Source organism: Varanus komodoensis, unplaced genomic scaffold, assembly GCF_004798865.1.
Source record: "Varanus komodoensis strain SLA01 unplaced genomic scaffold, ASM479886v1 scaffold4, whole genome shotgun sequence".
NCBI lineage: Eukaryota > Metazoa > Chordata > Lepidosauria > Squamata > Varanidae > Varanus > Varanus komodoensis.
The window spans coordinates 28,919,818-28,932,426 of NW_025335941.1; the positions used below are offsets into that span (position 1 = coordinate 28,919,818).

General features: G+C 40.5%; 1 protein-coding gene across 4 annotated transcripts in view; it reads right to left on the reverse strand.

Moving 5' to 3' along the window:
- Positions 1-6,029, reverse strand: part of CRYBG3 (crystallin beta-gamma domain containing 3) — a 65,621-nt gene extending 59,592 nt beyond the window's left edge. The window contains exon 1 of one of the 4 annotated variants that reach the window (XR_006415798.1): positions 5,655-6,028. Coding sequence is in view for 2 of the 4 variants with exons in the window: in XM_044441333.1 (XP_044297268.1) it covers positions 5,655-5,788 (134 nt within the window). In the remaining 2 variants the exon portion in view is untranslated. The other 3 variants (XR_006415799.1, XM_044441333.1, XM_044441334.1) reach the window with 3 other exon arrangements.
- Positions 6,030-12,609: the final 6,580 nt, after the last annotated feature.

Below are 12,609 nucleotides of genomic sequence, written 5' to 3' on the forward strand. Positions count from 1 at the left end.
GGTTCAATATTGAACACCAGGATTATAGCAGATTACACTGAGATTTTTCCTCTGGCATCTGCCAAGCACAGCAACTAATATTAATACAGACTATATAGACAAATAGGTCAGATGAAATTTGCAACATTAATTCTAATTTGAAATGCAAGTTGTGATAAGTAAGTATAACAACAGATTTGATGAGACTGAAACATCATAAAGTAACAGCACGACATTGTTAAACATTTGAAAAAAGAATACTGGCCATAATACCCAACAAATTCTGACCTATATTTGCATTTGACCATAGCTCAACACTGCAGCATTGGTTTAGCCTTATTGACAACCAAGATAGAAATTTGGTGGTAGAGGTCAGGCATAAGAGGTTCTCCACCAATGAAACCCTGAAAATATTGCCCAAATTAATAGGAGTCAGTCAGGCTCTTGTTAAACACCATGAAAGTCTTTGAAATGGCCAATGGTTACAGCATCTGTAATAGTCTTAGAATACCAGGAAAGCCACCAAGCAGCTGAAGCTAGCAGACACATGGTAGTCATTGGCCAACTTTAAAGGAAGAGTCATAGATATGTTTGGCTGGAAGAGGTTAGGAATCTTCTTTCCACTTCTCCTAACAGTGATAACATCAATAAAAAGGTCTAGCCTGCTGATCCTTGGGAACTCGGGAGGCTGAGTAGCTTCCTGGGTACTTTTGCCAGCTTGCTTTCACAAAATCAGCAAACACATATATTATCCATTGTTAATTATCTGCTGCTTTGCTGCAACGTATTCTGGAGTACAGCAGCAGCATCCAAAGGGTTCTTCTGAATGCTAACTCTACTGGACTGGCACTTCATCTTACTATTGGATTATCTGTTGCTTAATCTATATAGTTCATCTTTAGCCAAACATAGACTAACATTTACATCCCAATATCTGTACCCATGGACTAGGGCAGCCTTTCCTGATTTGGTGCCTTCAAAATGTTTGAATTACAACTTCATGATAGAATGGAGAATCCTGCTATCCTGGCCAGTGTTAGTGGGAGTTGTAATTCAACATATCTAGAGCTCACCAGGTCAGAGATACCTGAACTAAAGAAATGTGCTTTTAAATAAAAACACATTTCAAGTCATACACAGTAAAATTGGACATTTAGTCTACTCAGTGGATATGGCTAAACCATTGTTATTTTAAACAGCACATCAATGTATATTGAAAATAATAGTGCTCAATGGGACTAAATCTCTTGAGTGATGTATCAGTTTACAGTCAAAAATAGAGAAATACAGTCAAAAATAGAGAAAGGGAAAAAGATTCATTCATTGAAAAAGAAAAGCTTGAAATAACAAAAAAGCTGGTTAGTTTCACAGTTAACTGAAGCTAAAACTGAGGGGTTTTTTTAATAAATAACTAGTCTTTCAAAAACTATCTGAATGTTAACTGCATATAGTTATGCAGCACTGTCATGCATAGTGCATGTACTATATGCATAACTATATAGTTATATTCAGCACTGTGTTATGAACACCTGATCACAACAACTTAAGTAATCCACATTGGGCTTACACTACAAACATAACAGCATAGCTCAAATATGTAACATCTGTTTGCCACATCCAAAGTGGACACACAAGTGAAATCTATTACAATAATCTGAATCAAATGACATTCACAAGATTGCAAAGGCCTCATTAACACCACACATATTGTCTTAACACTTGCTTCAATAATTCCCAGACTTGGGGAGATGGGAATTCAGCAGTCATTGGTTTTCACTGTGTCACTCCATACATGCATACCAGACTGCATTTTTCTTAACAAAAATCAAAGACAGAAATGCTCATGCCATCTAAGTATTTCTACTGCACTGTAATCATATGCATTAAGTTGTCTAACAACTGGTCTCCCATAGAAATATAAAATATTCACCTCAATCCAACAGGGAGAATTGCATATGCATTCAAGATAAATGACCATTATGATATACATCCAGTTCACAATGAAGCTGACAGATGTGGCTCTAATCTGGAGGCCTAGCCACATGCAATAAAGTGCGACCACTCACCTATGTTTACAATGTCTGCAGAATGCTGTTTTTACATGAATTTAATTTTGACCCATGCCCAGTGGCAATTCCTTGTAATAATCCTTGTATATGGCACTTCCTTGTATATGGCACTTCCTTGTAATAATAATCAGCATTTTCCTTGTGTTAAAAATATTAGAAACACTTTCCAAATTATAGTACATAGACAAACAGCTTTCATTTTATCCATTATTGCAGAAAATTATATGACTTTCTGCACAAAAAGGCAAGTAAAAAGATCATGAAGCTGTAGCTAAAGCAACTTCCCTATGAAAAAGGGATAAAATGCTTGGGGATTACTAGCTTAGAAAAATAGTAAGAGGGAAAACATGAAGAAAGTGCACAGTCTTTCTCATAGTACTAGAACCTATGGTCATCCAATGAAACATGAATGTGTTTATTCACATAGAACACTGCAAAACTGTGGAACTTGCCCTTACAAAATATAGTAATGTCCACCATCTAGTGAAATGGGTTTTCTGGGATATACTGAACTGTTATATATAGCCTAATATAATTTTTGGTTTGCATCAAAACATCTTCTGATGGCCTAAAGCAGGGATTCCCAACCCAGTACCTGTGAAGGGGTCTCCTGAGTGGTATTGAGGACCTTGAAACTTTCCCCATTTAAAACACACACACACACAGATTTATATGAAGTGCATGCAACTTTCTAGCAATTATACATAGGCTTGAAGAAAAATGGCCCAAATACCTGAATAAGAAACCATCTGAAGCTGCTATAGATACCAGTACCTATTCTTATATCAAACCATTGTACAATCCTCCATGCACTGCATTATATATAGCAGGTGAATACTTATCCTATGTTTTAATATCAAGTTCTTAGCTGTCAAAGGGGTGCAAAAAATTAATTCCCCTTTCTATTTGTTAATTTAATTAAGCAAGTAAATAAGTAGCAGAGCACTGAGTGTGAAAGAATGCTACAATACAAAATTTATCTGCATAATAGCCTCCTTTCTAAAAGCAGTTAACTACTGGAAATTGCCAAAACATGTTTAAAAGAAGCATCAGTTGTATTACACCACCAGCAATTAGATGAATTAGACAATTCCTTCTTAAACTTACATTGTGGCATCCAGTAGACAAAAATTCAAATATTTTGCTGAAGATAACAGAACCTAAGATGCATAGGAAGATACCAAAGAAGCAATCCAATGTTTAAGCATTTTGCAGGGTGCACACAGCAGTTTCCTAAATTCGCAAATATATTCATGTGCCCAGGAGTTGGGAACCCCTGCTTAACCATTAAATCATCCATTTTCTTGATTCTTTTACTTATATTTTGTAAGCAAAACCAACAAAAATCCATTGTTTTTAGTCCCACTGGGATCCATTCACTGTTATTATTCATGTTACAAAACCAAAACATTCATATTTAAATGACGTACCAGAAAATGTTCTGCCCCATATCACTGCTGCCAATCCGGGTGGCTTTAAAGGAAGATTAGACAATTCATGGAAGATAAATCTATCAGTGGCTTCTAGTCATGATAGCTATGTGCTACTTCAAGTATCAGAGGCAGCATGGGGGACTCAAGAAAAGTGCACTATAAGTCTTCTGTCCTGTCTGAGGGCTTCTGGTTGGCCACCAAGGAAACAGAATGCTGGGTTACATAAAGCTTTAGTCTGATCCAGCAGCACTTATATGTTGAATAATTTATATCAGCTACATGTATCACACCAATTCTACTGTGCCCAATCTGTGAACTGTTTCCTACATAAACATTAATTTGGTCTACCTGAATTAATAATCTTGGTAACCTTCCATATTGTTTGTCATACCTTAATGATGGCCATTGCTCATCAAAAACAAGGTGTACAACTGTTTATGACTTACAACTTCCTGAACAGTAACGACTAGAGGAAGAAATAAAAAAATACTTTGTATAAAGGTTATTCTTTGGTTTTAACCATCACTAGAATCTAACTATGCTATAGCTAAGATCTAGAATAGTATTAAAGAATCCACTTTGAGATATGGTGCTTCCTATTAACCCGATAAAGCACTCTAGAGAAGTTCTGATCACTAAAGCAGAGCATTGAAAAAAGAAGTATAAGAAACTTTTACTGATTTTAAAATCTAAGACTCGCATCTAATTTTCAGTAGTTAATAGTTATTATTTATTTATTTATTCTGTGACCTGCCCAGAGAGTCCTCAGGCTATGGGGCAGAATACATAAATGTCATAAATTTAAAAAAATCAATATGCAATATTATGTAGATTTGTTTAGGAGGTCTGTAGGTTGTTTAGAATAATTTAGGTACTGCACTATAAAGAAGCTAGCAAATTCATTAATTATTAAGAGCACCTCTTTATGTCCATTCCACTGTATAGGCCTGCTAACCTATATATATTAATCCAGTGACATTTACTTCTGAATAGACATGGCCAGGAGAGCCATATCCTAACAGTATATAGGTATGTTATATCACAGAAAGTGATAATCATAACTATACTTTTTTTCTCCAAATTGCCTAGTGGGATGGGGGAGCAGTAGAAAGAAGAGACCATATTTATAATATCACATACATTTAAGAATGCCCATATGCAGAATTCTTAATGCCAGAGATAGATTTGTTATTATCCAGAACTATAGTATTATATTCATTCAGAATATCTGCATACTAGCCATGAAAAATGTATATGACAGTTATTCACAATAAAATATACATATATGGAAAACACTGTGTGTCCTGCAATGCCCCTATATGAGCTTTTTGTTGTAAGAACTCTCACCCATTTTCTTACTTCTTGCAAGTGTCATTTTAATAGGTAGTGTTAGTATGTGTTTAACTGCCCCCAGACTACAAACCAAAGAGGCTTTGATAAATGTTTTGTTCCAAATGGACAAAAAGTGCTTGGAATCAAAATCAGTCTGGTTTGATTTTGTTTTCTTGGGTTGATGGGAAGAGTGCAACATAGGAGAAGAATTACAAATTTAACAATCCAGTGGTCTTGGTTGACCCAGTCTCTATCACAGACCTACTACCTATTATTATTATTATTATTATTATTATTATTATTATTATTATTTCTACATGTGTATCCCCACTTTTTTCCTCCTGCAAGAAACTCAAGACAGCTTACATGAGCTCCTCCTCTCTTTTCATCCTCACAACAATCCTGCGAGGTAGGCTAGGCTGAGAGTCACTGACTGGCCCACAGTCACGGGAAGAGCTTCACGGTCGAGTAAGGAGTAGCAGCAGGATCTCCCGAGTCCCAGCTCAAGTGAAAAGGCTTCCTCTCAACACAGGGGGCCATCCTGCGCCATCTGGAGCCGTTCTGGCGCGGCTGCCCTGAGCCGCTCCGGGGTTGTCCCCAGGCTTTTCCAGCAGCGGGGAAACGCTTCTTCCCACGAAAAAGGATGGGAGGCGAGGCAGAAAAAGTGCGGTGACACGCAAGTGCTGGCACAGGACAAGGCCGGGCGGGAGGAGGGTGGCGGCGTGCGTGAGTGCGGTGGGGCGACTCGGCGAGGGACCGAAGCACGCGGGACAGAGAGAAGGGACGCCCTCGCCCAGAAGGCGCGACTGAGCCGCCGGCCTTGCCCGCGCCCTTTCCCTACCTGCGTCCGCACTGCCGCGGAGGGGCTGCTTTGTCCCCTTCCTCCTGCTCCTTCGAGGGGCTCCTACTGAAAAGTCGGGAGAAGCTGCTCTGCCAGAAAGAGCCGGTTCTCCTCCGGCTACTCCCGCCGGACATCTCCGGTACTTGAAAGAAGACAGGGGGCTGCCTCCCTGCCTCTTCCTCAGGGGTCCGGCTGGGAGGCAGGCGGCCACGACGAGGGGCGACTCTCCTCGGCCCTTTGCCGTGCTCGCTGGGGTCGCCAAATCAGCCGCTTCCTAAGTTTCTAGTCCATTACTCCAGCGGGACGCGGGCAAGGGGAAGTAAGTTCCTGAGTAGGCAGCCGCCGATTTTTCCTCCTCTTCCCCCCTCCGCTGTGGAGGCGGAGACGGTTGCACGATAGCTCGGCCGCCCGGCCCCCTGGGAGGAGTCACGCCGTTGCCAGCACGGCCTTCTCTTCCGCAGCCCGCCCACTCGCGGGGCAGTACCAACGGGGTGAGTTCCCGGCCTCGCCCAGGGGTTGGCCAGGCGCGAGATTCCCGCCTCTCCCTCGGGTCAGCCAAGAACTTCAGGTGGGGCGAGTTCTTGCCTTCCTCGCCACCAACAGGGCGCGGCTGTCTCGATGGCAACGTGAAAGAAGAGGCAACTGCAGTTTGTGTTGGGATAACGTGGGCCAGCACCTAGCACCCCCTGCTTAACTTGCCAGATTTACATGTCTACAAGCCACTTCCTCGTGGTCTCTGTGCATCACACACAGGCGCTCCACCCCTACCTTGTTTCTTGGCACTTTTGAGTAAATATACATATAACATCGTACTTTTAAAGGCCGATAGACTTTTGAGGCATTTAGCACTCTAGAATCCGCAAAAACGTGCGCCAGAATATGTTTGAGGCAGCTTAATATTGTGCACGTTTGTTCAGCAATCTAGTGCTGCATAGCCCCAAATTAGGTTTGCATAGGATTGCAGTTTTAGGTTGCAAACCTAGACTCGTTTACTTGGGAGTAATCCAACTGAGATTAAATTTTACTGAACTGAGTGAGATTTAGATACAGAGTTACTGTTCAGCCAACAGTAACATAAAGCACAATTCAAATTCTACATTACTCTGTTATTGAAAAGTGCTGCTACCGAAAACAAAGGGTGTGACCCAATCCCATCAGCAAGAGAATGCTTGTATTTTCATCATTAAAATCAATGAGAATTTTGGCTCATCATGTCCAAGATGGCAAACAGTCACATCTGGCAGGAAAGAAACTACTTATGAGCAGGGCTGGCACCAAGATTCATCCTTGGTGATAAGCAGAGCTTTGAAAACAGTAATTGCCATTTTCTAACTTAACAGCCATTAAACATTGTATCTCACTTTTGGATATCTTTTTATATGAGCAACAATCTAACTAATTACTTCCAAAATTTTAAGCTACAGAGACACAACTAAGTATTTATGTAAGTATGAACAAACTTACTGTAAAGTATCACTAATAAAATCAGTCCGAAGATGTTGGCTGGTCCAAATTCTGATACATTATTTAGATCATTTTCAGGCATCATATGCCAGTAATCTTGCTGCTAGCCCACGAATAAAGTTGCAAAAGCAGTCTGATTCCAAATTCTCATGTAGAAATATTTTGCATGCAAAACACATTTTTGACACCAGACAGATGTTTTCCTCTTCCACACCTACACAAGAGATGGACTCCATTGAAACCAGACTGCTGGTGCTGAATGTATATTAAAAAAGAAAATATATATATATATGATCTTACCATAATTACCGTGGCGAGGATTGCATTTGCCCAACACTGGAGGAATGAAGAGCCACCTACTGAAAAATTGATTTTAAAAAAGATTTTGGATTGCACAAAAATGGACAGATAGACTTTGTCTTTGAAGAAGATACATACTTCTATCAAACTTGGAACTCTGTTTATTATTGGTTAGAGAAACGGGACTATAAGTAGAACTGAATATGGTTATTGATTGTAAAAAAGAGTAAGATGTCAACCCAGTATGTCTGATGTCTTGGGAATAACTGTTGTTTCTAGTTTTAGATTTGCAGAGAAAATAATAAAATCTGAAAAAAACAAAGAAGTACAGGGAAAGGCATACTAGAGAACTTCCTGTATGGGGCCCCAGATGAGGCTTGAAATGCTCTCATTAGTGCTTCTAGGATATATAATAATAATAAAAAATTAGAAAGGTGCACACATTTCTGAGCATACAAATATTTAAAAAACCCAATTAAAAACACTTCCCAGCAGCACATCCAAGAGGTCACCATGACACTTTGAAGGTAGAGTTGGCAACTGCCCAAGTGGGACTTTCCTGATCTCCCCCCCCCCCATTTTTAAAAAGGGCAAAATAGCAGTGCTGAGCTAAAAATAGCAATGGAGTGGAAAAGGGTCTTGCTGCTCTTACAGTGTTCCCTGGGGTACCACCTGAAGGACCAAGGGAGAAAAAGGGGCAGAGCATGAAGTACCCAGTGAACCCAATCATCTGACTGGATCTTCATGGGTGTTTTGCAGAACAATCCATTCTGCCAAATCTTCATGACACATAAACTGACCCAAAGTGATGACAAGAGATGGAGTTCTAAGCCCTATTGACAAGTAGAAAACTAATAAATTATCAGGTCCAGATGTTATCTATCACAAAAGCCTTAAAGAACTAATATGTGAAAATGTGAAAGGTAGCCTATTGGTAGCCTATTGCGCAGCTTAAGCTAGGACTCTTGCAAGATAGAAAGGCTTCTGAGACAAATATTTGTCACATGATATTAACCATTTATATTTTCCACGAGACATTTATCATTTGGCAGGTGGCAGTGGCTTCTGAACACAGCTGTCAGCATTAATGACCATAAAAATGCATGCAAATCAAGCAGATGGTAATGGGACTTTAGTTCGTGTAAAGAATATGATGTAACATATGGTACGAGGAAGCCAGCATGTCTGTAAAAGTAACATTAAACAAAGGGATGTATCTTTAAAGCAGCTCAGTTCATATTGCTAAGTTTTCACTAGAGTCAGTCTCTCAAATGATAGAGAACATTGAACTTACATGACAAGCTGTTATTTTTTGCTGCCATTCAGACTATAATGGTTTGCACACATGGGGAACCTCCTATTGTTCTTTCAGTGTGAACAGATGGTAGAATTAAACAATTTTGTATTTTGTGTTTGTTTTAATTTTCTTTTCACATGAGTCCTTTGCAATGTTTTATTAAATTTTTGCCCAGAGTTGAATATAAATACATTGTATTTTCATGGTTTTCTGACAAAAAAACCCCTTTACTTACATAATGCATATTTAAAATATGCAGACTCATAGAGATCTAGAGTTCTAATCAAAAATCCCATTTTATCCACTTAAATTTGAAATCAGAAAATACTTACACCTACGCACTGAGTTCAGAGTAAGTTTCACTGAACTCAGATATCCCAATCCAGAGGCTCTGACACGTGGAAGCAGACTTTTGTGAGTATATCTTTAGGCTCCAATTGTATAGTCATTCACCTGGAAGTAAGCCACTTTTAACTTCTTGGGGAAGGTTCTCAGTTGCTTGTTTGCTGATAATTCCACGTTGGATTAAGTTCATTTTCTAAATCTGTTTCAGTCTGGCTTTAGGCCTGGCTTTGGGCTAGAATGGTGTTAGTTGCCCTCTGAGATGGCCTTTTCAAGAGGCAGATGGGAAATGCATCCCTGTTCTCTTGGACTTCTCAGCAGCTTTTGATACCATTGAGCATCGTATCATTCTGCAGTAGCTACTTAGTGTGGGATCTGGGGATACTATTTTACAGTGGTCCCATTTCTAGTTAGATTGTCACTTTTTAGAAAATGGCATTAGAGGATTAACTGCTCTGTTCCATGGCAATTATCTCACAGGGTTCCACAGGCTTAATTTTATCTCCAAGCAAAAAAATGCTAGGGGAGGTGATCTAGGGTGTGGACTAAGGTCAATATGCTAACATCCAGATCTAACTCTTCTTTTCATCTATGGATGTCCTGAATTGATGTTTTAGTAGGATAATGGACTGGATGAGGGCCAACAAACTGAAGCTGAATCCAGACAAGAAGTATTGTTATCAGGCTGTTCATCTGCCCAGCTGTCTGGTACTGAACCTGTCCTGGAAGAAGCTGTACTTCTCCTGAAAGATCAGGTGTGTAGGCTAGCAGTGTTTCTAAATCTGACATTGCCGCATGAAATCTTGGTGGCCAGATTAGGTTGCAGTCCAGTAAACTCCCAGCGGGATTACTGTAATGCATTGTATGTGAGGCTATCTCTGAAGATGGTTCAGAAACCTCTTTTAGTTCAATAGAGCTGCTAGGTTATTTGCTGGGACTGGCCAATATGAACATGTGATGCCAATGCTTCACATGATTTTTTGGCCATTTCCAAGTCTGATTCAAACTTTTGGTGTGTTTAAACTTTGAAGGCTTTGAAGTGTGTAAAGCCCTATATGCCTTTGGTCTTGAGGACCCCCAGGATGTTGGTTCTGGGGGATTGCCATATCCATGTCAAGGCCGCCTTATTCAGGACTTCATGGCTGCCATGACAGCCATGGGGATGTCCCAACATGTTACTGGCATGGTGCATGTCCAGTGCATTGTTCTTTGGTCCTGTTTTGTTGGATGAATTTCAGTTATTGTGACCCAATGGACAGTGTGTCTGGTGTTGTTCATCATACCATTTGCCCCCTTGATTCTTGCCTGTCATAGTTAATCAGAAGAGCTAGGGCTGGGGTTAGCACCTGGGTCCAGAAGGTTGTCAGTGTCTCATTAGGAGAGGGAGTGGTCCCAGCTCTTATGAAGGAGGCTGTAATAAGATCACTCCTAAAAAAGCCAAACCTGGATTCAGGGGTTATCACCAACTATAGACAAAGCTCCCCCTTTTAGGCAAAGTGGTAGAATGGGTGGTGGCCAAGCAGCTCCAGGCACTTTTGGCCTGGATCCAGTTCAATTGTTTCAGACTTGGTTTTGGGATGGAAACAGCCTTGGTTGCCCTGTGGGATGACGTTTGCTGAGAGAGAGAGACAGGGGAAGCACCTGGACCTTTCAGTACCTTTTGACACCATCAGCCATGGTGTCCTTCTGGACAGGCTGACTGGGTTGGGGATTGGAGGCACTGCTTTGCAGTGGTTCCACTCCTACCTGGCTGACTGGGTCCAGAAGGTGGTGCTGGGGGACAGCTGCTCTGCACCATGGCACATGGAAGATTATGCCATGGGGTACCACAGGGCTCTATACTCCCCTATGCTCTATGTCCCGTATGCTCTTCAACATCTACATAGAACTACTGGGAGAGATCATCAGAGGTTTGCACTGAGGTCTCAGCAATGTGCTGATGATACTAGCTCTACCTCTCTTTTACACTGGAGTCAGGTGAGGTGGTATTTATCCTGAACCAGTGCCTTAACTTGATAATGGACTAGATCAGCCAATAAACTGAAGCTCAGTCAAGATAAGATGGAAGTACTATTGGTAGGCATTTGGTCAGATGGGTTGAATGGCCAATATCCTGTCCTGGATGGGGTTGTGCTTTGTCTAAAAGACAGAGTTCACAGCTTGGGGGTGCTCCTGAACCCAAGACTCTCAGTTGAGTCCCAGGTGGACTTGGTGGCCAGGAGTACATTCCTTCAGCTGTGGTTAATTTAACAACTTTCTTAGCAGACAATGTTTAGTCACAGTCATGCACACCCTGGCAACATCCCAGTTGGATTATTGCAACTTGCTCTACATGGGACTGCCTTTGAAGATGGTCCTGACACTACAAATGGTTCAAAATGGGGTTGCCCAACCGTTAACAAGAACCAGTCTGTAGGCCCATATTACACCAGTTTCATATCATCTACACTGGCTACCAATTTAAAGCACTTGTACTTACAAATAAAGCCCCAAATGGCTTGGCCTTTGTGTACCTGAAGGACTATCTTCTCCCATATGTTCTTACCTTTCTGTTAAGATCAAGTGAGAAGGTCATTCTTAAGAATCCATCCCCCAGGGAGGTAAACAGGATGGCGGCAAGAAGAAGGGCCTTCTCTGTAGTAGCACTCTCTCTAGAACAGGCTAACCAAAGAGGTGTGCCTGGCACCATTGTTGTTACCATTTTGGCACCAGGTGAAGATGTATTTCTTCTCCAGCTATTATACCAATTGATTCTAATGATAATCTTGTTTTTAACACTACCTGGTTTATAATTTTATCTTAGTTTATATAATTCTTGGTATGGTCATTTAAATGTTTTATGTAATCAGCTTAATTTGTTGGGTTATATGTTTTTCTAGTATTGATTTTTAAAAATGTTTTTAGGATTATTGATTTTAGAATGCTGTTGTCTTAATTGTTTTACATTGCATAGAGAGCCCCAATCATGGGCTATGGTAGGGACATATAAATTGAAATAATAAATAATAATTCAACTACAGCATTGGAAAAGTCAAAGGGAACATTTAGCTAAAAAGCAGGCTGTGAAGTCCTGGTTTTATGATGCTCCAAAATAGCCTGTTCGACTAATTGACACAGTCCTCCTTGTCTTTTAGAGACAGTGTGTTATAACTGCCCTTTTCACAGCAATACATGTCTAGAAATAGAATCTGATGAGAAGTCCCATTCCTTTTTGTGGTCCCTACACATTGGCTCCCTGGACTATAATCATCTATAAGGTTAGAGTTCCATGCCAAAGTACTTGTGTATTGCACATTTGTTTGGTGGTCAAGAATTTCATATGCAGTTTTTACAAGGGCTCTGTACAGAGAGCCTCTTGCAATACAGTTGTGTTTGTCATTGCTCACCTTCCCAATAATCCTCTTGTGTCTCCTAACAGTCATTACTTCACTTCTGAAGTTAAGAATATGAGAGCTATATGTCACCTTGAATTTTTTAAATATTAGAAGGAGGAACTGCAGTGGAATAGAATGATGTGATTAACCTAGTCCATAGTGATTAATCCTATGCATT